The following is a 27562-nucleotide window of genomic DNA, read 5'->3' on the forward strand; positions in this document are numbered from 1 at the left end:
CCTCTGCTCAGGAGAGGAGATAAAATTTCTATTTTCTTAGGCAATTGCTACTAAACAGTCTTTTTTGGAGATAGGGCCTTGCTGTGTAGCCAGGTTGCCTTTGAACTAGGGATCTCCTTGCCTCTTCCTCCCAAGCACTAGGATTACAGGCTCATGCTCAGGTGCAAAATACTTTTGAAAGGGAGGAAAGGAACAAAAGCTGTGTTGTCAATGACCGGATGTCCATAAATGTGAGCATCCTGGAGCAGGCATGAAAAGGCATAAGCAAGAGGGAATAACAAGAGAAACACTGGCATGTCTCTCAGATTCCACACATCCAGAATGCTCCTCTGCAGCTCATGATACTGAAACCGGTGGGCAACAGGAGCAGATGAGTTCCCACCTTGACAATCAAGGTGGGAACTCTACCTGTTGGAACCACAGCACAAGGTCCTCCTAGAGACTCTTCTCAAATTTCAACTGACAAACAACACAGACTGGCCACTTCCAGAGAATTCCAGAGTCCAGTAGGGTGATTTTAGGCCCCTGCATCACAGATGATGATGACTGAATTCCTGAGGGATCCACCCAATGGCCACCCCAGAACCTGTAGAGCCAGACACATCCCAGAGAGGCCTCAGGCACCACACTCTTCTGAGGGATGGTGGGAAGCTCTGTCCCATCCTCGAGTGGGATATATCTGAGGTGGGGTCCTGGATGCTCCTCAAATGGTCTGATTGTGGGTTGGCATACCCCAGAGAGCAAGTTCAAGTTATAAGTCCCAGTACCCATGTGTGGGACTTTATTTGGAAGTAGGGTCTTTATAGATGTCATCAAGTCAAGATGAAGTCATCCTGGGTCAGGGAGGGTGGCCCGAAACCCTGTGACTGGCATCCTTACAGGAAGAGGGACGTCTAGACCTAGAAAGGAAGTGCGTGCCCTGAGAAGGAAGGATGGAGATTGGAAAGCTGAGATGTGAACCAAGGAAGGATGCCCCAAGACTGGTGGCCCCAGCAGAGGCAGGGGGTGGGACAGATCCCCCCACTTCTAGGAGGGACCAGCACTGCAGACACTCCACCTCAAACGTTTTCAACCTCTGAACTATGCTGGAACATATTTCTGCTGTTGTGTGGAGCTAATCCACTTCCTGAAGACTGCAGCAGTCTCGGGAAATGAACCCAGGGCCCAGTGGGATTACATTGACGCCCATGGGCCACCCGCTCATCACTGCAGCCACACTGTAGCTTCCCATCTCCTCATTTAGACGGCTTGTGACTAGTCCCTAGCCTGCATTGAAGCCCTATGAATGGGGACTGACACAGGGATTTCTGAGGGGACCCTGGAAGATGGTCACATGGGAAGGGAGCCCAAAGGCACCCCAAAGAAGACACGTTTTACCAGCCAGACACCATGCTGTATCACAGGCTGTGTTAGTGTTCTCCACAGAAATGGAGCCACAGAATATCCAATAATAGTAAAGGATCTTTATCTATCTGTTCATCCCTAGATGTCCGTATGGGTTATCTAACATCTATCAATCCAGCATCTACCACTAGGCTGTCAATCATCTATTATCTATCTATATCAGCCTGTCTGAGGAGAGATCTGGCTCAGGGGAGCAGGGGCTGGCTAGTCCACTCCTCCAGGTAGCTCAGGCTGGAGTGAGAGGGGCAGACACTGAAGCTGGTGTCACACCCACACCGAGGGGGACATCTGCTCCACTCAGTGTTGTAGCAGGGACTTACAAAACGTCAAGGAAATCTGACCAAGTGCTCACTCACCTTGGACCCCAGAAGTGCTCCGTGAAGCACCTGAAAATACTCAGTTGTGAGCGACGCTGCTTTCTAGGGTCTCTTTCCAACAATCGTTTGAAGTTAACATGTACTCAAGTTAAAAAGAATGCAATATGTAAGGTGAGCATTTAGCAGCTTAGGGGCTTTTGCTAAAATGACCGGGTGTAGTCAATGGCCTGTGATTCTCCATTCTGATTATTGGCTCCCAACATCTGCAGTCTCCTGGGTCTGCCTAGGCCTGGATTTCTTAGGCCACTGACAGTCAATCTATGTAGCTATCTTTTGCCCTACTGATAAGCTCAGACCTAGTCTAAAAGGACTTAAAAATCTAAACGAATATGTTCTCCATTCGTTTTCAAATTCAGCACTAAGGAAAGCAGTTACTTCCGGCTTGAGCAGTGTGGTTGGTAGACTCTTAGGTGTAGTTGGTCAGTTGCACTGCCCCTTTCTGAGCAGGCATGGGACAGCAGGACGGGAAACTGGTTGGGCTGCTGCTCCTGGGTAGCTAAGGCTACCTACCTCTCTGTGTGTAACAAGGAAAATGGACAAAAACATGAGGCTTGTGTCTGTCGGTGATAAAGACACAGGAATTGCAGCGGTGGGTGGTTAGCGAGCTCCATCACAGAGGAGCTCGCCCTCAACAGACTTCACACTATTCTAATGCTTTGTTTGTGTCTGGAACAGAAATGTAGCCACTTAGCCAGAAGATGCTATTAAATGCAATCGATGGTGGTGATGGAAGCTCCTGGGAGAATGTAGGGGTGAGAGTAGAACCTCTAATCGTTTTCTGACAGCATCGCAAGGCTTCTAGCCTTGAGCAGTTACAGGATGAATGTGCGCGCCTGACCCAGGGGAAGGTCTCCTGGGACATTGCAAGCTCTATTTTAAACTGTCGCGGAGTGCCAGCCAGCAGGGAAAGCATAGGGCCCGGGGCTGGAGTAAGGAAATCCAAGTGTGTTGACGGTGAGCAACCCCCCCCCCCCCCCAGGCTCCTGTCACGTCCTTTGCACTGGTCCGGGCCTGAGCGTGGCCAACACACTGTCCAGCGGACGCTGTTCCCCCCTTTCCTCGCAGACCCACCCGAGGCTGCGCTGTGCTTTTGGCCGCTGGACACGTCACCATCAGTTTCACGCGGAGTCACGCAAAGCTTCTGGAGGCTGAGGTCGCCCCCCAAACCCCCCTCCCCGCCCCCACCCCCCGCCGATGGCCTTGCAGCCAGCCGCTCTGCACCGCGCCCGCGTCCCCGAGGCTCGCTCCTGCCCGAGCGAGACCCATCTGGTCCCAGATTTAACGAGCATGTGCGTGCCGTCACCGCCGGCTGGCGAGGTGGCGGAGAGACGCCCGCGCCCCGCAGTCGGCGGGCAGGCTCAAGAGAGCATTCTGGGAAGCGCTTACTAATCGCGCGCCGCCCTACCCACAAAGGCGCGCAGCCCCGGGGCGCGCGGGCGGCGCAGGTGAGCGGGGGGCGCGCCAGCTGTCGTGCGCCCGGGCTGGCGCGGGGCGCGCGCGGGCGGCCGCCGCGTCTTTCTTCTCCGGTGATGTCATCGGGCGACGGCGGCCGCGGCCGGGGGGCGGCGGCGGGGGCGGTGCCGGGCGCCCGCAGGTTCCTGCGCCGCTAATGAAAAGGCACTTGACAGCGGGCCAGGGCGCGCGCGAGCCCGCGGAGCCTAGCGGGACCTGCTGGGCCGGCCGGGCCAATCGCCGGCGCGCGGCCGCCCATGGGCGCGGAGGCGGCGGGGGCGCGGGTGGCCGCGGCCCGGGCCGCTCCGAGGTGATCGCGCGCGGCGCCCCCTCTGTGCGCGCAGCCCGAGCCGCCGCAGCGATGAATTCTGCCGAGCAGACCGTTACGTGGCTCATCACCCTGGGCGTGCTGGAGTCGCCTAAGAAAACCATTTCGGACCCCGAGGTCTTCTTGCAGGCGTCGCTCAAGGACGGGGTGGTCCTGTGCCGGCTGCTGGAGCGTCTGCTGCCCGGGACCATCGAGAAAGTAAGTGGCCCTGGCGCGGTCTCCGGGTGGGTCCCTGGCCCGGGCGGGAGGCGGGCGGCGGGGCGCGCAGGAGCACCTGGCGCGCGCCGGCTCGGGGCCCGCGCGCCCTCCTTTGTGCGCGGACCCGGCGGCGCGCCGGGCGCGGGGACCGGCGGCGGGAGTTCGGGGCGCCATTGTGTGCGGGGCACTGGGTAGGGGACCCGCCCTGAAGGCAGGGGCCGCGGAGGGGGCCGCATCGACGCGCGGGGCGGGGTCGGGGTCACGGCAAGGAGAGTTGGCTGTGCCGGCGCCGGTGGGGTTCTGCTCCACCCTAACGTGAAGTTGGGAGGTCGGCTTCGCCCCTTGCCGCGACCGATCAGAAAAACCTCGTCCCTGCGCCGCGCAGCTTTCTGCGATGGCTTTGTCTGAACCGTTTTCCTCGCTGGCTTTGCGGTCTCACCCTGGCGTTGAATGGGCCGGTGGCTGGGCATGTTTAAAGGAAGCATCCATCAAAGCTGAGGGAGGGCTGAGCTGTGAAATGACTTACGGCTTTCCCTACCGAGGGACTCCTCACTCAACCAAGCCTGCAGAACTCCGCACACACGGTGTTGAAACCCCGACTTTTTGGGGCTGGTTCCGAATTTTCATCTTCACTGCCTGCTGGATTCGGAGCAGTCTGCTTCCTGCTGCTGGCTGCTGGCTCCCCGGGCGGCGGCGGCGCTGCAGTGTGAACCTTGACCGTGGCTGGGGGTGACCAAAGTTTGTTTTCATCTGCAAGCTCACAGAGCAGCGCCAGGGGTCGAGTGCGCTTCTAAGAACAGTCAGCTCTTGCACATTAAAAAATGCCAAAGTCCTGTGTCCAAGATTTTGGCCAATACAGAGTTTACAAAAAAAAAAAAAATTAAGATCCTTAGTTACTTAAAAAGTGTTAAATACAGAAGTCAAACTGCCCCATAATTAGGAAGGAGTAGCACTTCTTAATGGAGTGTACACACACACACACACACACACACACACACACACACACACACAGGTTCCAGGTAGGACAATTTGTTACTAACAAAATTCGGATTAAGTGACCTGAAAAAGCAAACCTTCTAATTTTGTTTATAAGTTGGCATGTTACAGTGTCAATCGGAAAACATTTCACATGAATTCTGCAGGCACACTGTAGGTTTTTGGTATTTTCCTGAACATTATTTATGAAAAACAACATGCGTTTTAGGACGAATAACTGCCTCCCTGATGTGGAAAACGATGCTTATAAATGAGGCCGATCAATCAAGTTACGGTTTAAGATGGGACAGACTGAAGAACAGGGTCTGACTTCCAAGACACTGAGAAAACTGGGTTGTCATCTAGACACCGGTGCCAGTGAATACAAAGGACAGATGTCCCAATGAGACATGCAAAGTTTTCCAAAATAGGCTTTAAAGAAAACCCTGTTCCATTTCTGAGGGTGAGCCTTCAAAAGATTCCTGTGCTGTGACAACAGGAACATGTCCCCATCGACGCACACGTTATGTGACATGTTTGCTGCATTAATATGGATGGGCACCCTTCAATAATCATATTCTGTTTTAACTGCTAGAAAGATTTTCTTGGGAAACCGCAGTGGCCCTTTCATCTCTGAAACAACAAAGAGAGGCATGAATAAAATGTTTAGCTTCTGGCAGCCAGATTGGCCCTAAACATTCGGAAACTACAGTCAAGTGGAAATGTCTTGGGTTGATGTTGTTTTGGCTCTCTGAGCGGGACTGGTTTGTTTTAAAGTGGCTGGGCAGGCTGATGACACCATACAGATAGTCCCCTGGATCTTTGGGTCAAAGGTGGGTGTGGGGAGGAGAGCATTAGCCACGGCCTGAAATACCGGGTTCCGTGAGTTTGCGTCTGCCATGAAGTCACCGCCACTCGGCGGTGCCTGCATGTAATCACATTTGTCTCAAAGCACATGTGTGGAGAAGCTTTTGCTTAAATGGAGGAATGCAAGACTGAGGCCGTTTCTTCTTCAAAAGGAAATGCTTGGAAATGGAGCTGAACATTTGCGTGGCATGGGAAGGGTCTCAGCCGGGCCCACTGCCACGTGGGCGTGCTGACACCGGTGAATTGTGAGCAGCATGGGACTTCCCTTCTGCAAGTTCATAAGTTAAAGTGAAGCTCAGGCCTGGGAAAGAGCGCAGAGGGAAGGCTTCCCATGTGTCTTTTATTAAGAACACGTCCTGTTCTGTTTCAGAATGGGCTTGGCTAGCGGGGAAGGGACATTCCTTGGGCTCCAGCTCAGGCAAAGAAAATGGCGGGCCGGGGTCCCTCTCCTGGAGCGTCTGTATTTGCTCTTGGGAGGTGAGAGGAGGGAGCGACAGCCTGGCGTGAGAGGTGCTAGTCTCTGCTACTGGCCACAGGCTTTCTCCCGTAGTGAAGAGGGGAACTGGGATTGGCAAGTTTCCCCAGCCCTGGGAATGAAGGTCTTGCCCTTTGATTGTCCTAGGGAGAGCCAGCCCTGAGCTGGGCCTCCATCCTGTCCCCTCTCTCTTCTGATCCCAAACCTTCCGTAACCATCATGTCTCCAAGCCCTGGAAGCATCATCCTGGCAAGTTCCCCCTTCAGATATTTTCCAGGTTATTTTGTCAAAGGAGGCACACCCTAGACACAGGAATTTTAGAGGATAGAAAAGTGCCAAGAATAACCTATGCTAAAATGCTGTTTTAATTTTACTTGTGAATGCAGGGTACAAAGTTGTTAGTCACCATGAAGACCTCCAGGAACTTTGTCTCTTCTGTGTGTCCCAGAGTGGGACAGGGAAGCTGTGTGCAGTCCACATGGCATTCTCTGTGGGAGACCTGGGACTGCCAGGGATTGGGGTGTGTAACTGAATTAGAGGTTCCCCCTGGGATATGCATTTGTCTCATGGTCTGGAGGCCAGAAGTTCACGATCAAGGTATGGTTTGTGCTTCCTGCATGTGCTAGGGTGCTTGTCCAGGCCTTTCTCACACGGCCAGGGATCCCTAAGTTTGTGGAAACACAACTTCTATGACATTCTCACTGTGGCCTCCATTCTGTCTGGCACCCTCCCTGGTATGACGGCACCCCTGATTGCATCCAAAGTGACCTCATCACCAGATAAAGCCACATTCTGTGGTCCTGGGGGCTGGGACCCCCACGTGTGAATTTTGTGGAACACAGTTCAACCTACAGAAGTTGAGCTAAATCAACTTACTAAGAAGTTTATTACCCACTTGACACTGTGGGAGCTAACTTCTGGCATTTCTTTTTTAATTATATTTTTTATTATTTAAAACAATTTTTAAAATTGAATCTATTTAGATCATATTCTGCCCCTCCCACAAGTCCTTCCAGAGCCTCTCCCCGCAACCAACTTTAAGTTCTTTCTCAAAACAAAAACAAAAACCCAATACAACAACCCCCCAAAACCAAGAAAATAAAATAAAACAACACCCCAAAAGAAAAAAAAAAACCTACTAAGTTGTAACCAAATAAAGCACACACAATGAAACTGTGGAGTCCATTATTTGTTAGCCAACCACTCCTGAACATGAGGCCTGCCCTGGAGTGGTTGACATACCCCAGGTCACTCCGTTGGAGAAAACTGATCTTCCCTCTCCCAGAAGATATAAATGACAGTTCGTCGTTAACCTTTACCCTAGTGGCTAGGTTTCCATTCTCTCATTCATTTAAAAAAAAATAACAAAATAAAATATAACAAGATAAAACAAAAAACTGTCACATCAAAGTTGGGCAAGACAAACCCACAGAAGGAAAAGAGCCCAAGAGAAGGCACGCGACAGAGACCCACTCATTCGTACATGCAGGAATCGCATAAAAATGAAACGGAAAGCTATAATGCGTACGCAGAGGACCTGGTGCAGACCCCGGCAGGCACTGTGCGTGCTGGACAGTCTCTGTTCACTCATAGGAGCTCAGCTCGTGTTGATATGGAGGGTCACGTCTTTTGGAATCCTCCGTTCCCTCTGGTCTTACGCTTTTTCTGTCCCTCTTCAGCAGGGTTCCCTTGGCCCCAAGGGAGGGATTTGATGGAGACAACATCCCATTTAGGGCTGAGTGTTCCAAGGTCTTTCTCTCTTTGCATAATAATCTGCCTGTGGGTCTCTATATTTGTTCCCATCTGCTGCAGGAGGAGGCTTCTCTGATGATGGCTGCATAAGGCACGGATCTGTGAGTGTAGCAGAATGTCATTAGGAGTTATTTTATCACTACATTTCCCCCCCCCCCCATTTTAGACCAGTATTATTTGGTTTTATTCTAGGTCCCTGAGCTATCTAGTCTCAGGTTCTTGGTCACCCAAGCAAAGTTGGATATGGGTTCCATCCTATGGAGTGGGCCTTAAGTCAAATGAGACATTGGTTGGTTACTCCCACAAGCTCTGTGCCACCATTGTCTTAGCATTTCTTTTAGGCAGGACACCATTGTAGACCAAACAGTGTGGCTGGCTTGTTGTTTATATTTCTCTTTGATAGTATGTTGAATATCTTCCTATAACAAAGACAAGATTCTGGAACGTAGGGGTGAAGGCTCTGTGTAGGCACCAGTTTAACATCTTAAATAGTGAGTTCTTCTTAGGGAGTTAGAACATGAGGAAACACAACTCTAAATGCCAGAACAGTATGAGGCAGAAAGACAATGCATCTCATCTTGGGTGAGATGGAGAGGAGGCCCAGCATTGGAGGTGAGTGGTCTGGACTGACCTTCCTGACATGTGACTTGGGCTGTGCTTTCTGTTCCTCGGCCACGGGAAACCTTCCAAAGGCCTGCTCTCTCATCGGACGCAAGACTCACTTTTGGTTCAGGTTGGGTAGCCAGTGTTGGGATGGGAACAGAAAAAGAGTCTCCATGGCACCTGGGCAGAAAACAGAAGGGCCCATTTAGGAGTGGCACTTCTCTGGCCCTGGGCACCGAGCAGAACATGGCATTAATGACATGCATGAACACTCAGAGCAGGTCGCATGAAGGCATGTCAGCTGACTGACAGTTCATCTGCACACAGTTAGAAGACAGACTTTCTCCAGAGCAACATTAACGACAAGTTAGACCCCGAGGAGAATCCTGAATGCTGAACCTTGCAACAGTTCACTTTGTGTCCTTTAGAAGCGTGGGACTTCAGGGTGCTACCCCAACCAGAACAAGCAAGTGCAGCAAGTGATTTTGGGTTTTGGGCCTGAAAAAGAGTGAACTGAATCTGCCCCTTTGGCTCGCTCAAAAAACAAAACTCTGCAGAACAGAACAAAACAAAACCAAGAAATACTTAAATTCAGTTTAACTCAGGAACTCTGAAGAGAGCTCCCAAGGGCCAGACTGAAAACACATTTGTGTTTATGTTGGCTCTGCGCATGTACACATGCACAACCACCCACAGGGGAACATGAAGTGAAACATACACTTGTGCATATGTGCAAAGGTGTGTGTATGCTTGTTGATGTGCATGTGTACACCCTTAGGTGCACACACAGATGTTCATATACAGGTACACACAGGAGCATACAGGTTACATGTTTATTTGCATAAAGGTGTATGCATGCTCATGAGCGTGCATGTACACTCACATAGATGCATACAATATACACGTGCACACTCGGTGCACACAGCAGTCCATGTGCATGTCTATGCATAAAAGTATGTACATGCTCACTGGATGTGTGTGTGGACACACAGCAGCACACACATGTGCATATACATAAAGGTGCATGCACACTCACTGGGTTTGTATACACTCTTACACACACTTATGTACACATGTGCATACACAGCCAGCTTGGGACAGGGGAGGAGGGAGCATAGCTATTAGTCTCCCCAGGGTGGCACTGTGAGAGCTCTGAGCCTGGGCCCAGCATGTGCTGTCCTGGCAGGATCCTCTCCTCCATCATTAGAAATAACTGGAGCCTCCCTGCTTTGCTCTGCCTGCAAGAACTGCCCAGCTTTAAATACACACTAAGGAAGCGCCTGCCCAGAGTCACAGTGTCTTGCTTACTTCCTCAGCACAGCTCACAAGAGGCTCACTTGGTAGAACAGGACACTGGGGCATGGCTGGCACCTTCCCCCAGGTCACCCGGCGGCGGCAGGGGAGATGGAAGAGTCTACCCTGGGTCTGAGGGGAGATCAAAAGTCACAGCCTCTGGGAACTCTCAACCCGGATTGGAACACCATAGAGTGGCCTGGGCATGGCCTAAGGATTAGGTCATGTGACACAGCCCCCCATTCAGCTAGGGGTCAGGGAAGGGAAGGACAGTATGCAAGCCCACACAAGGGCTGTGGCAGCCGTGGCTAGCAGCATGACTGCTCCTGCAATTTGCATGCATGCAGCCCTAGCCTGGCTGTGGCGGTACCCTGTCTGGGTGCCATCCTCTGGAGGCACCTCCTCTGGGCTAGCCTGTGCCAGTCCTCCCAGGCTCCCCTTGCCATGGGCCTCAGGAGGATGGACAATACCGCAGGGCAGAAACCAGTCTCTGCTCTGCCTCGCTGTGGATCCTGGGACTTGCACACTGTGTTGGCCGCTCCCAAGTTTTTTGCACCAAGACATGTGGCATGCACACAGGTGTGAGCAACAGACTGAAAGCTAGAGCAGTGTGAGAGTGAGCAGTTTATTTCCTCAGACACTGTGAAACACAGCGCGGGGCCCAGCAGAGCTGTGTGTCCTCATTTATGACGTTTTTAGCCTTTAAACTGGAATTCCATGTAAAATGGGGCTTGTCCCTGATTTGTCACTGGACCTGGAGGTCAGGGCTCGCCGTTTCTCCATGTGTGCGACTCTGACACATGAGAGCCAGAGGCTGCTGGTCTCTAGATCTCTTGTCACTGCCTGGAGATCTGTAAGACATGGTTCTGGTAGGTCTTCCAGGGTCAGGGAGACTCTGGCTTCATGCTGCAGTCCTTTGCTGGGTGACCGTGGGTCACCTGCTCACCTTCTCTGAGTCTCAGTTTGTGCAGCCCCCACTGGCAGGAGTGGCCTTTATGGGGCAGCAGGGTGTCCCCAGGGTTAGTGAGAAGACATGCCGGGCTCTGTGGAGCCATTGTTCTGTCCCTGAAGCTAGAAGCTGGGGTGTGACCACAGAGCCACCCAAATCCAGAAACAATGTTTTATTCTCGTGTAGGATTGACTCTGGCAACCTTTTATTTTTTGGGGGTGGGGTGGGGTTGCCTCCCTCCCTTTCTGGACAGACCACTGTCATCTTGGGGGTGAGCCTTGTGCACGAGGCTCAGCTCCGGGGCCCTGTCAGCTGCTGGGTGCACAGCTGCAGGCCACCGCTCAGGCTTCCCTGGTCCAGTTTCATGCAGGCTAAAGGCCAAAAGTCACAGATGCGAGGGGGGGCAGGCAGCTCTGGCTGTGCCACAGGGAGAGAGGGCCCCAGGCTGCTGTGGCCTCCTGCTGTCCACACCTAACCCTTTCCTCCCTCACCATCGGTCAGGTGAAGAGACGTGATGTTTCCAGCCTTTGCGCTGAGGTTCTGTGGCGTCCTCAGCCAGGCTGATGCTGCTCGCCCACTTTGGTCTGGCAGCCAGAGCAGTGGGACGTTCTTACAGAACATGGACAAAGTCCCTCCCAAGTGTACTTGTTTAAATTGACCCAGGGGCTGGGGAGGTGGCTCAGTGGGCAGAGTGTCTGCTGCGCACACAGGATGACCTGAGTTCGGGTCTGTAGTGCTACAGTAAAAACGGGGCATGGTGGCATTTGTCCCTAATCCCGGGCCTGAGTCGAGGGTGGAGACGGGAGGATCTGTGGAGGGGTCCTAGCTGAATCAGCGAGCTCCACGGTCAATGAGAGACCCTGTCATAAAAGATAATGATTGAGGAGGACAGCCAGTGTTGACCTGACTGGCCTCCACACATGCACATATAGACAGACAGACAGACAGACACACACACACACACAGTCATTCAAGCCTAATGTATTTGTCAGGCTCCTACTGCAGGTATGCTAACAACACACACACACACACACACACACACACACACACACACACACACACACACCCCTCTGTGCATTCTGGACCACATTTCAGGGACATCATAGTAGACCCGCTCCGGTCTTAGGTGTAGCGTGTTGGAGCCTGAAGGGTGCAGATGTCATCCAGCCCAGACGTCTCCTTACACCGTCAGGTTAATGGAGGGTAGTCATAGAGGGTTGGGTACGTCGTGACCGTCAGCCTCAGGAGAACGGCTCACACTAGAGTCTAAGTAAATGGTGCCCACAGGACTGTGCTGGGAGGGGCTTCCGTGTAAGAGGGAGAGCAGCTTCTCAGGACACAAGGGTGTGGTTGACTCAGCAGTTCTCCAGCCCTCTCTGCAACCACACTTTCTACATCAGGATGACTTTGCTTAGGCCATTGGAACCTGGTCTTGATGTGTGGCCAGTGAGATGGCAGTAATATCTGGTGCTGGTGCCTAGCCTGGTTATCGGTAGGCCTGTGCTCATCTATCCTTTGCAGACTCTGACCCACTATGAAGACAGGGCTGGGGGCTGGGGTGTCACATGGAGAAGAACTCTTAAGTTCTTACCGAGGCCACCCCAGACCCGCCAGCCAGCGCTGGAGCACACCCATCTAGGACCAGCGAGATGCCAGGCTCAGCCAGAGCGGACACCGGACACCGGTATGTGACCGAGGCTGTCAAGACTACCTGCAAGCCGTAGGCTGGAGATGTGGCTCAGCTGGCAGAGTGTTCTCCTAGCGGGCCTGAGTCCGTCCTCAGCACCACATAAGACTGGATGTGGTCATGCACACTTGTAGTTTCAGCAGGAGGGAGGTGGAGACAGGATGTTCAGAAATTCAGGGTCGTCCTCAGCTACAATAGCGGAGGTGATGCTAGCCTATGCTACAGGAGCCCCTGTCTTAAAAAAAAAAAAAGGAAAGAAAGAAAAAAGAAAAACCTCTGCTTAGGAGTACAGATTTTCAGAAAACACTGATTGCTTTTTGAACACATGACGAAAGAGTGACTTTGTCAGTCACTTTGAGTAAGAATGTCACAATAATGGTGACAGAAAGGGAGGAGCTTAGGAAGGATGTTTCAGGTTTCACTGCCTGTGCTGCAGGCTCACAGGAGGAGGGAGAGGCTTCCTCCCAGCCGCCCTGATTTCTCCTGAGCCATCTCCCTGCGGTGTTGAAGAGCTTGCTTTACTTAAGATCTGTGATGTATAATTAATCTCAAGCACACCAGTGCTGGTCACAGGATTTTCCTACTCAGAACAGGCTTTCATTTGAAAACAGGCTTTATCCATAGTGTGCGGTCCAAGAGACACTTCCAGACTGTGCCGCGGAGGCCACATCTACGTGGACAGGAGAATGGGATTAGTGTCTTCCAGGCACCATCCACAGGTGATAACTGGAAGAGGGTGAGAGCTCATATTTGTTATGTCCATGGACTAGGTCATGCTGAGTCAGCTCTCCAAGGAGCGAGCAGGGCTTCCTCACGGGCTCTTGACTGTGAGGCGATGCTTGGGATGTCGAGGACACAGAGCTCCCCAACACACAGGATGGTCTCTGGGGGTCTGTGATGGCGCTTCTGCTTGAAGAGACTAGAACAGGTCTTCACTCACCCCGAAGGAAGGGGCAAGAGTGAGGAAGAGCAGAACGGGAATCCGTGAAACACGAAAGTCCCACAGTAAAGCCAGGTGCTGCACCCTTGAGAGACGTTTCCAGACTGATGGAGAACAAAGGAGAGAAGATGCAGCCACCACTGTGGGAGTCACAGCAGAGTCCGCAGGTGGAGATGTGTCAGCAGTGAGCTGACAGGAGGGAGGCTTCCCCGATGGATACAATAAGTTCTACCGCTTAGAGGAAGTGGACAAGTCCCTTGGAAAGCACAGACTTCCAAAGCTTACTCAAGAGGAAGCCAATAACCTAAATATTCCTTTATCTGGTGTAGAAATTAGGGTTGGAAGGGAAACACCCTCCCATAATGAAAATTCCAGGTCAGATAATTTCCTAGGAGAACTTACCAAATGTTTAGGGGGAAAAATAATGCCAATTCTGCATGGAGTCTTCTAAAACTTAGAACTAAAGACTGTTTCCCACATTATCCCAAGCAGTCAACCTTATCCCGAGGACAAACTTGACAGACACATTGTAAAAAGAGACATAATTGTAGCTGGAGAGTTTTCTCTCTGGATCCCACCAAGCCCCGGCAGTCTACAGCCCACTTATAAAATAAACACACAGACGCTTATATTATTTAAACTGTTTGGCCTAATGGCTCAGGCTTCTAGCTATCTAGTTCTTATATCTTAAATTAATCCATTTCTATAAATCTATACCTTGCCACGTGGCTCGTGGCTTACTGGCATCTTCACATGCTGCTTGTCATGGTGGCGGCTGGCAGTGTCTCCCTCCGCCTTCCTGTTCTCTCAGTTCTCCTCTCTGTTAGTCCTGCTTATACTTCCTGCCTGGCTACTGGCCAATCAGTGTTTTATTTATTGACCAATCAGAGCAACACATTTGACATACAGACCATCCCACAGCACATAATCAACCCATGACCTTCATGAACTTAGGGGTAAAGCTTCAAAAATTACTCTGTTGGGAGCTGAAGAGATGGCTCAGTGGTTAAGAGCACTGGCTGCCCTTCCAGGGCCACAGGTTTCATTCCCAGCATCTACGTAGTAGCTCGAAACTGTCTGTAACCAAAGTCCCAGGGGATGTGGCGCACTTCTAGCCTCTGTAGGCACTGTATGCACATAAAAAAATTATGTGCATTATCAGCGTGATGTGAAAATGGTACTATTCTTTACCAAGGAGGACCAATCTCAAGAATCATGTTGGCTTCTCAGTTGGAAACCAGTCAATATAATTATTATGTTAGCAAACTACAAAAGAAAACCCACAGGATTGTCTCAGGAGATGCAGAAAAGCACCTAAGACCATCTAGCATCCATCCCCGAGACTTCCTGTCACCAACCCAGTGAGGAGGAAAGGTCACCCAGCCTGCCGAAGTGGCCGCTGTGGAATCCACAGCCACGTGTGTGCACGGGAGTGAGATGGAACTTTCTCAAGATCGGGAGCCAGACTAGGATGCAGCTGCCCCCACCTCTGCTCAGCCTTGCCCTGGATGTCTGAGAAGAAAAGAAACCGAGGTACCCCTGTCCGGAAAGGAAGGAAGGATTTCCTTCCTACACGGTCACCACAGCACACAGTTGTCTAAGCGGAGAACCGAATGTGTGCCACAGAGCAGACAACTAACAAGTGACCTTGGCAAGATTCATGTATAAAACTCTTGTATTCCTGCGTATTGGCGAAGTGGCTGGAATCTGAAATAACAACTACCGGTTGCTGGAGCAAAAGGAAAAAAAAGAAAAGAAAGCAAACCTTACTGATAAATCTGAGAAAGGAAGACCTGTGTTCTCACTGACATTGCCCGTGGATGCCTCAGTGAGTGGCACAGGACAGTCTGTCACCTGCTTCTGTGGGGGGATGGGACTTGATCTCATCACACTGGCTGTTTCCTACCTTTGAGCCTCCTTGTGTGGAATGTGGAAGACTTGCATAGAATTTTAAAGTCCGAGGATGACTGACGTCCTTACATTTATGGGAGGGGAACAGTTGCTGCAGAGAACCTCCCTGTTCGTGTTTGTGTGTGTGTGTGTGTGTGTGTGTGTTGTTTCTCACCAAATCCTGTCTGAGGGTTTACTACGTTCCAAGAACCGGGGAGGAGAGTAACACTGAAGAAAAGATGTGATTTGGCTGCAATACGAAGGAGCTACGTGCTCTGACCGCAGGAGACAGGTTTCCAAATACGTGCGGCCACGGGACCTGGCTGACCCTTGGCAGATGGGACCCAGGATGGCTTAGGGAAGGCTATAGCCTCACAATGATATTTGAGTTGAGCTCTGGCAGATGGCGGCTATAGGGAGGAGGGGATACATGCGCTAGATAGAGACTCTGCTTGGCCTGGGGCGGGAGTGACCTGGTTCCCTAGACTGTGCGTGCATGGTTCAGGGCTAAAGCAAAGTGTTCTCAGAGGGCTAGAGAAGGAAGATGGTAGAGGGCCTGGTGGTCCTGTTGTGCTCAAGGCTTTGGGCCGTGATTGGCTAAGTGTTTAGAAAACACCACTTCAGTTATAGTAGAAAACACAGGAGAGCCGTTAGAGCTGGGGTGGGGGGCTGCCAAAGAGATGAGGATGGAGTGGGGTGGAGAGGGAGGGTGGTAGTGGGTTTGATGCGGGATACCTGGGAAAGGCCTTTCTGGAAGCTCAGGAAGGGGTGTTGTCTCTGAGGAAGCCTGGCTATGAGTCCTGGCTGGTCTGTGGAGGTCATGAGTGTGGTTTGGAGCATGGCATCTGTGGAGCTGTGGAGGTCTGGGGGACAGTGACTGGTTATAAATCAGGGAATCGCAGTTTAGAGTCAAGGCTTGCAGCTGTAGGCAGGTGAGATTTCACAGGGGCATTGTAATGCCGGTGTGGGAAGCCCTATAAGATCAAGATGGCAGTGTGGAGATGAATGACCACTAGCCAGTGTCTAGGAGACAGGAGACCAAGGAGTGTGTCCAAGGCACTTACACAGAGGCAAAATGACAGGAAGGTTGATGGAGGCCAGTGCTGCTGGGATGTCGGGGTTTGACCCCCAAAGATGCATCACCATGAGGGAAGGATGCCCCACTTGTGACCACTCAATGTCAGCAGGACTGACTACGGCCATCCAGGTTAAAGGTTGTCCCCTTATCTTGGTGACCTTAGCCAAGGCCCGGTGCTGAAGGGGAGAGAGGAGCCTGCTGGGCGTGAGGAATGGAAGTGGGGTTGCAGAGTGTGATGGCCTCACTGACTAAGACTTCAAAGAGCTGGATGCCTATGGAAAGACTGGATGTAGGGTGCAGGAATCTGCAGCAGTTCTGGGGACCCAGCTGGAGGTCCTGTTGTTATAAACTTTATTGGTAATTTGTTAGCAGGAGTGGACCTTTGGGTATGTTTTTCTCCATGTAAGAGCTCTAGCAAACAGTACTCATCTAGGATGTGGTTCTTTCAAGTCTCAGCTTTTTTTGTTTTTTTGGTTTTTTTTGTTTTGTTTTTGTTTTTCCGAGACAAGGTTTCTCTGTGAGTTTTGGTGCCCGTCCTCGATCTCACTCTGTAGCCCAGGCTGGCCTCGAACTCACAGAGATCTGCCTGACTCTGCCTCCCAGTTGAGCTGGGATTAAAGGCGTGCGCCACCACCGCCCGGCCAATTCTCAGCTTTTAAAGTCTGTTTCTTTTCTTCACAGTGAATGAGTCCTTGGTTTAACTCCAGTCTGTGCTGCATTAAACATAAACAGTTCGATCCTGAGGACTTCCGAGGTTGCCCCCTTCAGCTCACACATACACCAGTGTTGGGTCTTCCCTCACGAGGCAATGGCTTTTAAGGGAACACCGGGACTCTGCAGTGTGTGCCTTGCAGCTGATTACCTGGAAGTCTGGATCTAGGAGAGGGCAGGCACTTCAGGGATGCTGGTGTAGAGTTTCTGCCAAGTTGAGGTTCAAGCTGAGGGTCATTTGTTACCATTTTTGTCTCCCCATGGATTCACAGGCCCTGTCTCTCTTTCCGTGTAGTACCGGCTCGTGGTGTGTCACATGTCATGACAAACGGGGAGAGAAATGAGCCGAGGGTTGTTTGTTGAATCAGCACTGCTGAATGCCGTGCAATCAATGTAAGCAATTTTCTCAGGGATTATTTTTCCAATTGAAAGCATTGAAACCAGCATTATTCAACACGATTCGGCTCCATCTTCATGGCTAAGGGAAACAAACACACTGAGTTCCCCTCCTCGCCCCCTTCTCTTGAGAGGCCTTGAGGAGAGTTTTGGGGAGTCGCAGTGGGTGTGGAGGAGGTGTCTCGTTACTGAGTTCTGGGCTGAAAAGGTCTGGGTTGGCTGGCTCACCCTCTCCTCTCGACAGAGGCGGCATAGCACATTAAAATGCTAACAATGTCACAGGATCAGTTAGGAAGGCACTGGGTTTCGATCCTCTTCAGTCACGCTGGCTCCTTCTGTTGTCTGTACCTTTGGTTTGTGGGTGAAAGCCACCATATGGGCTCATGAAGTCTTAGACTGTTGGTCTTCATCTACAGAGTTCTGATGTCACAGGCTTGGGCCAGAGGGGAAGCTGATGCTCTGGGGGCTTGTTGAGAGCCATGACCAGCCTACTGAGCAGATCACACCGCACCAGGACTGGATGTGCCTCGGGGATGCTTGTCCAGGTGGTTAGGCTGCCTGCTCGCCCTGGTGGGTCTCCTCACACCTGGTGGTTCCTCACCAGTGTCTTCTCCGTTTAGACAGTGGAGTCCCAGGGTCTGCTTGGGTTGACTTCTGTAGCATTGGAATGTGGAAGCAGGAAGCGGGTTGGGTTGGAAGGGGTTTTGAATTTGTCTAGGAAGAGGGGTCTCCTCTATGTCTGTGCATCAGAAAATGTCCTCTGGAATGGGAGGTGCACCCTCTTCTAAGAGACCACACTCAGGATGCTGGTCCAGGGTCTATCGTGGGCCCCTTAGTCCACAGAAACAGGGAACAAGAAAGACAGGGCCCTTGAGAAGCTCCCCAAAGAAGCAGCAGGAGCTGTCTAGGTCGGTTCTTCTAGTGGGGTGTTGTGGGGAACGTGAACAAGCCCTGCAAAGGGGCTGGCTGTGGTTTGTCCAACTGGACCAGTCAGCTCAGCTCCTTTTGACACATTTCGCTCTGTGATGTGTAGTCAGGCTTCGTGCACACACTGCCTCTAGGGACATGGGGCTGGTTGTCCTTGCTCTGGGCTGTCCTGGTTTTCTGCAGGTCTCAGGCAGCTAGTGGGGCTTGGCTCAAGCTGGACTTGTGGTTCCCATCAAGCCTAGGACTCTCTGGAGGTCACCCCAACTGTACAGTTTAGCCTCTGTTGAGACTCCATGAACGGAGACACTTGACAGTACGCGTCCCATCTAACCGCAGGAGAACACTCCTGTGCACAGGAAGATCAGGTGCCACCGAGCCTTAGCTCTGGTCAGTGTGGACGCTCTCACGGGGTCCTTGAGATCCTGTGGTCAACTTTTGTCTATTGAGAGGATTCTAGAGCCGTGTCTGGGGAATTCCAAGAGGGCCATCGTGAGGAGACTTTGAGAAATGACCGACGAGAAAGACCATCTCAGCAGAAAAACCAGGCTTCAGAACAAGAAACCACCGGCGAAGATTACAGATCCGAAGAAAGAGCCACCAAAGCAAGTCTCCCAGAATGGGCTCAGAAGTGGAGCCGAGGTGACCGAAGACCGAACTGCTAAACAGAGGCCACGTCTGCAGATAGATGGGCTCAGCCCGACAGAGAATGTGACCTGAGTAAACATGAGGGAAGACGAGAGAGCAGCCAGGCTGTTGCCCTCTCCTGGAGCTGCCGTGAGCTGAGCGGACACGTGTGAGCGTGGGCGGATGCTCTGCTCACCCTTCTTCTCTGTCTAAGTCTGCCTCTGGTCCAACCTGGCTCTGCGGCTCTTCACGGCTGCTCTAAATCCGCATCTCTCTCCCGCCGTCTCGCACTCTCTTTCTCATCTCTGAAATATCCGAGTGGCGGAGGTCTACATAGAGTCCCCCACCTGAAACTCAGCCCGGTGAAATATGCAGACCTCAGGGGTGGCCGTATAAAGTGCCGGCCACAGGAGCTGGACAAGGCCAGGTGATGAGGCCAGCTGGCAGGGGACCCCATGGGGAGCCAGCGATTCTCCTCAGCGATAGAGGGATGCGCTGAAACCGAAGCTCCCTTGGCATCTCAGGCTGCACCGATACCTTGATGCTCCTGCAGGAAATGGAGCCCCAGACCTAGTGTGGGCATGTGCTGTGTGACAAAACTTTTCCTGGGGAGACACAACACACGTCTACACCCTGAAGATAAGAAGCCCACGACAGACCAAAGTAAGGATACTACCGAAGTCTGATTTGGTGGACCAGTGAGTTTATTGTGATTGCTTACAGGACTATGGGTGAGAGGTCACTTACAGGAGCAGAAATGACTCAGAGACAGCGACATCTCCAAAGCCCACCCCGGCATGGGTGACAGCTCCCAGAAGCTGGAACCCGGAGCTCACTGCACAGCCAGCAGGCAGCTTGGTGGGTGGGAGCATGTCCTTTCCAGCTAGTTCAGTTAGTCTAAAGGTCTTCCAGGTGGTCCAAAGGATTGTGGTATTTCGAGGCTTTTAAGAGATACTGGTCCTTAATTTCCTAATTCACTGAAAAAATACATAAAGTGCCTATACATGCCACATTCAGTTATATTGGTCCCTGTGGTGGTTTGAATGAGAATGGCCCCCATAGACTCATATATTGGAATGCTTGGTTCCCAGTTGGTGGGCTGTTTAGGGAGAGTGTCCTTATTAGAGGGGTGTTGTCACTGGGGGTGGGGGGTGGGCTTGGAGGTTTCAGATGCCTACCCCAGGCTCAGTATATCTCTCTCTGCCTCTGACCCGTGGATAAGATGTTAGCTCTCAGCTACTGCTCCAGCACCATGCTCCCTACCATGATGGTCGTGGATCCTAACCCTCTGAAACTGCACACAAGCCCGCAATTAAATGCCTTCTTTTATAAACTGCCGTGGTCATGGTGTCTCTTCACATCAGCAGAAGAGTAACTAAGACAGCCCCCTACCCCTAGATCATTTGTTTTGATGATGGAGCTTATACTGTAGCTGAGTGCAGAGGGATACTCTTGTAAAGTCAGTGTTTGCCAGTGACTAGTGTCAAGGAGGAAAACAGAATGGGGTCGGGGGGAGAGCATGGATAACAGGGCAGTTTGCATCAGGAAGTCAGGAGAGCTGTTCCTGAGATGAGTCATTTGAGCAGAAACTTGCCTGGATGCCCTGGAGGAGAGTGATCTGGCACGCAGGATAGTAAGCATGAAGGTCTTAAGGCAGGAGGGGCTTGGCCAGGCCCAGGAAGAGCAGGGCCCCGGGAGTGACACAGCAGCGGGCTGATGTCATCAAGGTGGGAGCTGGAGGGGCTGGCTGTGACCAGACCTTTTTAGAGCGGCTTGAGGTTTCCAGAAACGTGGAGCATCTCCCCTCGTCCCCCGCCGCCTTCCCCATCTCAGCATCTCCTGTAGGCGTGATGCACCTGATCCAATTAATGGCAAATATTGATCCTTGACTAGTGTCTTGGTTTTCCTCTGTTGCAGCAGAGATCAGTAGTCAAAGCTTGCTGAACCCGAGGCTAGAGGCTGCCAAGTTCAAAATCCCAGGGCTGCCCTGGGCAGGAGCTTTTGTGGCACGCCACAGCGTGACAGAAGGGCAGAGAGAGGCGGGCCAGACCCCCCTTTCATTAGACACCCACTCCTGCTGTGGCTGTCAGCCCTTCAGGGGGGCAGATGGCCGCGTGAGCTGCAGAGACATTCAGATGATAGCAATTAGTAACCGAAGGCCACAGTTTCCTTAGGCGGCACTCTGTGCCCCTGTCTTGACAAGTCTATAATGGTACACATCCACTTCATGGCATCCCAGGGCACAGTTCCACCGCCCTCAGATCCTTGCCTTCTCTCATCCCCTTACGGCCACAGGCAGCTGCTGATCTTCAAATGTCTCCCGCATCTCTCTTCTGGACCTGGCCAAGGTGGATGCACAGTGGTTTTTCCAGGTATCATCTTCTGATACGCACTGAGGCCTGTCTCAGTGTGATTCTGTTGCCGTGATAAACGACCTGGGGAGGAAAGGGTTTATATACGACTCCCAGGTCACCCCCCCATCACTGTGGGGAGGTCAGGGCAGGAACACACAGGCAGGAACTGAAGCAGAGGCGATGGAGGAACACTGTTTCCTGGCTTGCGTTTCATGGCATGCTCAGTCTGATTTCTTTTTGGTTATTTTTGAGACAAGGTTTCTCTGTGTAGCTTTGCGCTTTTCCTGGAACTCACTCTGTAGCCCAGGCTGGCCTAGAACTCACAGAGATCCGCCTGCCTCTGCCTCCCGAGTGCTGGGATTAAAGGCGTGCACCACCACCACCACCCGGCCCGGCTCAGTCTGCTTTCTTACAGCACCCAGTACTATCACCCACAGTGGGCTGGGCCCTCCCAAGCATTCATTAATCTAGAAAATGCCACCACAGATATGCCCACAGGCCCATCTGGTGGGGCATTTTCTCAACTTCCCTCTTAGCTGATGACCCTAGCTTTTGTCAAGTTGACAAAAACCAACCGAACAACAACAAGAAACAAAACAACCAGTCAAAGCTTCCTCCCTCCTTTCATGGCTCAATGGTGCAGTTTCTTAGGAGCTGGTTGCTGAGCGATGTTTTGTGGGAATCACCACTGTTTCCCAACTTGCCTCCTGGAGCACCCCCGGGCTGCTTCCAGCCAGATGTCACTGCAGGCTCCTGTGTGGATAGACACAGACGGGCAGCGTGCACACGTTCTGGATCTTGCAGTAAGACTATGTAGTGTGTAAGAATCAACCAACTAGCCTTCCAGCATGACGTGCCACTTGGTGGTGTGCCGGGTTGCCCCGGCCTCGTCTGCACTCGGTGGTGTCTGCTCTGGGTTTTATCACCCCGTAGGTGTGCAGCAGGGCTTCCGGGTCTGAGTTTGCATTGCCTTGAAGATGTGCTGGGGAGCACTTTCCATATGCTTGCTTAAAGCTGTCCCTCAGGGCCTGAAGCTCGGTCACCAGTGGCCTTGGAAGGTGGTGGGACCTTTAAGAGGTGGGGCCTGACCTTTGGAGGCGTGCTCCCGAAGGGGAGGCAAGTCCTTGGTCCTTTGCTCTTCCTCTCTCTGCTGCCGTGACTGCATAGCTTCCTCTGCCTATTGTCATGGGCCGTGTTCACACAAGACGGAAAACGATGGGACCCAAGAACGGAAGACTGGAACTCTGAGTGCAGCAAACCTTCCCTCTTCAGGACGTGTGGTGTATCTCGGATATTTGTCACAGTCGTGGGAAGCTGACAGACACACTTGGTGCCAGCGAGCCTTCTTTGGTGACCTGTCTGTTCAGGTCTTTCACGTGTGTGAGTGAGTGTTTGGCCTGAACATATGCCTTTGTACCATGCGCATGCAGTGCAGGTAGAGGCCAGAAGAGGGCACTGGAGTCCCTGGAACTGTAGTTAAGACCACTGTGATGTGGGTGCTGAGACTTGAACCTGGGTCCTCTGCAGCAGCAGACAGTGCTCTTAACAGCCCAGCCGTCTCTCTCGCCCCTTTAAGCCCATCTTTTAAATTGAGCTATTTATTTTCTTTGTTAAAATTAACTAATTAATTAATTCTCTCATATATTACGTCCCAACTGCAGTTTCCCCTTTCTCCTGTCTCCCCAGCCCCTCCCCCACAGTCCCTTCCCCAAGATCCACTCTTCCTCTACTTCCCTTCAGGAAAAAGCAGGTCTCCCAGGGATATCAACCAAACATGGTCTATCAAGTTACTATAAGACTAGGTACATATCCTCATATCAGAGCTGGACAAGACAACCCAGTAGGAGGAAAAGGGTCCCAAAAGTGCGTAAAAGAGTCAGAGACAGCCCCTGTTCCCACTGTTAGGAGTCCCACAGGAACACCAAGCTTAACGTATATGTTAACCATATGAACACAATCATAACATATATGTAGAGGACCTAGCACAGACCCATGCAGGCTCCCTGATTGTCAGTTCAGTCTCTGTGAGCCCCAGTGAGCCCTGCTTAGTTGATTCTGTGGGCTGTGTTCTTGTGGTGTCTTCAACCTCTCTGGCTCCTACAGTCCTTCCTCCCCCTCTTCCTCAGGATTCTCTGAGCTGCAACTAATGTTTGGCCGTGGGTCTCTGCATCAGCTCCCATCAGTTGTTGAATGAAACCTCTCTATGATGATTATGCTAGGCTCTGGTTTATGAGTATCGCAGAATATCATTAGGAATCACTTCATCTGTTTATTTTGTTTATTTATTTATTTATGGCCAGTCGTGTTTGGCTCTAACCTACGTCTCTGGGCTATCCAGCCACTGGTTCCTGACCTTCCTAGGTCAGTGTCAGGCCTGGCCCCCTCTCTTGGCATGGGTCTCAAGCTGGACCAGTCATTAGTTGGCCACTCCCACAAGTTCTGTGCCACCTTTACCCCAGCACATCTTGCAGACAGGACAAATTGTATGTCGAAGGTTTTGTGGCTGGGTTGGTGTCCCAGTCCCTCCATTGGAGGCCTTGCCTGGTTACAGAAGATGGCTGGTTCAGGCTCCATGTCCCCCATTACTAGGAGGCGTCACTAGGGTCATCCTGGTAGATTCTAGGGGGTTTCCATTGCACTAGGTTTCTACCTTACCCTTCAAATGTCTCCTAATTCTGGTTGTCTCTCCCAGTACTCTCTCTCTCCACCCCCATCCCTCCTGTTCCTATTCCCACCCACCCCCCAATCCACTCACAAAATCTCTTCTATTTCCCCTTTCCAGGGAGATCAATGCATCTCTCCTTGTTACTTAGTATTTCTTGGTCTGTGGATTGTAGCATGTCTATCCTTCACTTTACAGCTCATATCCACTTATAAATGAGTGCGTACCATATTTTCCTTTCTTGGTCTGGGTTAACTCATTCAGGATGATTTTTTTTCTAGTTCCATCCATTTACCAGTAAATTTCATGATGTCATTTTTTAAAACAGCTGAGCAATACTCCATTGTATAAATGTACCACATTTTATCCATTCTTTGATTGAGGTTGTTTTTCAGTTTCTGGCTATTATGAATAATGCTGCTGTGAACATAGTTGAGCATGTGTCCTTGTGGTATGATTGAGCATCCCTTGGGTATATGCCCAGGAGTAGTATAGCTGGGTCTTGTGGTAGATTGATTCCCAGTTTTCTGAGAAACCTCCACACTGACTTACAAAGTAGCTGTACAAGTTTGCACTCCCACCAGCAATAGAGAAGTGTTCCCCTTACTCCACATCCTCTCCAGCATGAGCTGTCTCTTGTGTTTTTGATCCTAGCCATTCTGATAAGTATAAGATGGAATCTCAAAGTTGTTTTGATTTGCATTTCCCTGGTGGCTAAGGATGTTGGACAATTCTTTGTTTCTCAGTCATTTGAGATCCTTCTGTTGAGAATTCTCTGTTTAGATCTGCCCCCCCCCCATTTTTTAATTGAATTATTTGGTTTGTTGATGTCTAGTTTCTTGAGTTCTTTATATATTTTGGATATTAGTCCTCTGTCAGATGTGGAATTGATGAAGATCTTTTCCCATTCTGTAGGCTGCCATTTTGTCCTATTGATGGTGTCCTTTGCCTTACAGAAGCATTTTGGTTCCATGAGCTCCCATTTATTAATTGTCAATCTTAGTGCCTGTGCTATTCTATTTAGGAGGTTGTCTCCTGTGCCAATTCGTTCAAGGTTATTTCCCACTTTCTCTTCTATCAGGTTCAATGTGTCTGGTTTTATGTTGATCTACTTGGATTTGAGTTTTGTGCAGGATGAAAGATATGAATCTATTTGCATTCTTCTACGTGCTGACACCTCTTCATGATAAAAGTGTTGGCAAGATCAGGGATACAAGGATACATAAACAAAATAAAGGCAAGTTACAGCAAGCCTGTAGCTGGAGTTTTCTCCAGTCCTGTCTGGTCCACAGTCAGGACAAATCTCTCTTACCCGCCAATCCCACAGCCACTTTGACCCACCGAGTAAACACATAGAGACTTATATTGTTTAAACTGTTTGGCCTAATGGCTCAGGCTTCTAGCTATCCAGTTCTTACATCTTAAATTAATCCATTTCTATAAATCTATGGCTTGTGGCTTACCGGCATCTTCACATGCTGCTTGTCATGGTGGCGGCTGGCCGTATCTCCTCCCACCTTTCTGTTCTCTCAGTTCTCCTCGCTGTTAGTCCCGCCTATACTTCCTGCCTGGCCAATCAGTGTTTTATTTATTGACCAATCAGAGCATTTGACATACAGACCATCCCACAGCACAAGCCTATAGCCAACATCAAATTAAATGGAGAGAAACCCAAAGCAATTTCACCTTCAGGAACAAGACAAGGCTGTCCACTCTCCATTTCTATTCAATATAGTACTTGAAGTTCTAGTTAGAGCAGTAGGACAACAAAAGGAGATCAAGGGGATACAAATTGGAAAGGAAGAAGTCAAAGAATCACTATTTGCAGGTGATATGATAGAATATATAAATGACCCCAAAAACTCTATCAGAGAACCCTACAGCTGATAAACACCTTCAGTAAAGTGACTGGATACAAAATTAACTGAAAAAAAAATCAGTAGCTCTTCTATATATAAATGGGCTGAGAAAGAAATTAGGGAAACAACACCCTTCACAATAGCCACAAATAATATAAAGTATCTTGGGGTAACTAACCAAGGAAGTGAAAGAATTGCATGACAATAACTTCAAGTCTTTGAAGAAAGACATTGGAGAAGATATCAGGAGAAGGAAAGATCTCCCACGCTCATGGATCCATAGGATTAACATAGTAAAAATGGCCATCTCACTAAAGCAATCTACAGGTTCAATGCAATCCCCATTAAAATCTCAGTGCAATTCTTTAGAGACCTTGAAAGAACAATGCTCAACCTTGTATGGAAAAGCAAAAAATCCAGGGTGGCTGAAACAATATTGAATAATAAAAGAATGTTAGGCGGTATCATCATCCCTGATTTCAAGCTGAACTATAGAACTACAGTAATAAAAACCACATAGTATTGGCATGAAAACAGACATGTTGATCAATGGGATCAAATTGAAGACCAAATGTAGATCACACACCTATAGACACCCAATTGTTTTTTACAAAGCAGCCAGAAATGTACAATGGAAAAGAGAAAGCATCTTCCACAAGTGGTCCTTGTCTAACCGGAGCTATCTGTTTTCTAGTTGTTGGGTTTTTAAGAGTTCTTCCTATATTTCGGATGTAGATCTTTTGTTGTTGTTTTATTTTATGTGTATGGGTGCTTTGCCTGCATGTGTGTCTGTGCATCACTGTGTACAGTGCCCTCAGAGGACAGAGAGGGTGTTCGAACCCTTGGAACTGGAGTTACAGATGGTTGTGAGTTGCCATTGTGTCTGCTGGCAATCAAACCTGGGTCCTCTTCCAGATCAGCCAGTGCTCTTCACTGCTGAGACATCTCTCCAACCTCAAGATAGAGGTCTTTGGTTGGATGCCTGTTCTGCAAATATTTTTCTCCAGTCTGTGGCTTGTCTTTCATTCTCTCTAAGGATTTTGGCTTTTTCTTTAAGTCCTGTGGGGGCACTTTAAAGAATTTTGGGCAGAGGATCGAGGGTGACAGTCAAGTTATAAGCAGTGGGATGTCTCAGTCATGGAAACATGGACAGAAGAAATATCCCATGTTCACTGGCAACCTTATTTTTTAAATTAAATTCATTTTTTTTTTTTGGTTTTTCAAGGCAGAGTTTCTCTGTGTAACAGCCTTGGCTCTCCTGGAACTCACTTTATAGACCAGGCTGGCCTTAAAGAGATCCTCCTGCCTCTGCCTCCCAGTTGCTGCGATTAAAGGCGTGGCCCACCACCGCCTGGCATCAACCTTATTTTTAACCAGCGAAGATCAATTTTTCTAAGTGTGTTTCTAGCAAAGTCTAGTTTCCTAGGATGCTGCACACTGTACTCTCTCACAGCTGTGCCCTTCTTCCGACACACGGTGCTGACACCTGAGGTCCAGGGGTCAGTGGCCTTTTATCCCTCCTTGGTCACTCCTGATAGTAGTAAAGTCCCAGCTGGCCTTGAGTTCTGTCCTGCAAGGGGTGGAGGTTAGTTTGCAAGCATGCTAGGCCGGTGTCACTTCCCACCCTTCTCATCCTGGCCTTCCTCCAGGACAGGGCCCACTTGCTATTTCTAGAGCTGTGCTTTGCTCTACACATCCTCAGCTGTTCCCAGCTCACAGTCAGCCATCTTCCTGAGGGGCTCTGTGGGTCACGCTGTCTCT

General features: G+C 50.5%; 1 protein-coding gene across 2 annotated transcripts in view; it reads left to right on the forward strand.

Annotated features, from left to right (window-relative positions):
• Positions 1 to 3583: 3583 nt before the first annotated feature.
• Positions 3584 to 27562, forward strand: part of Arhgef7 (Rho guanine nucleotide exchange factor 7) — a 108706-nt gene continuing 84727 nt past the window's right edge. For both annotated transcript variants that reach the window (XM_059244662.1, XM_059244663.1), the window contains exon 1: positions 3584 to 3759. In XM_059244662.1, coding sequence (XP_059100645.1) covers positions 3595 to 3759 — 165 coding nt within the window. In that variant the 5' untranslated portion in view covers positions 3584 to 3594. The remainder of the gene's footprint in view (positions 3760 to 27562) is intronic.

Source organism: Peromyscus eremicus, chromosome 17 (assembly GCF_949786415.1).
Source record: "Peromyscus eremicus chromosome 17, PerEre_H2_v1, whole genome shotgun sequence".
NCBI lineage: Eukaryota > Metazoa > Chordata > Mammalia > Rodentia > Cricetidae > Peromyscus > Peromyscus eremicus.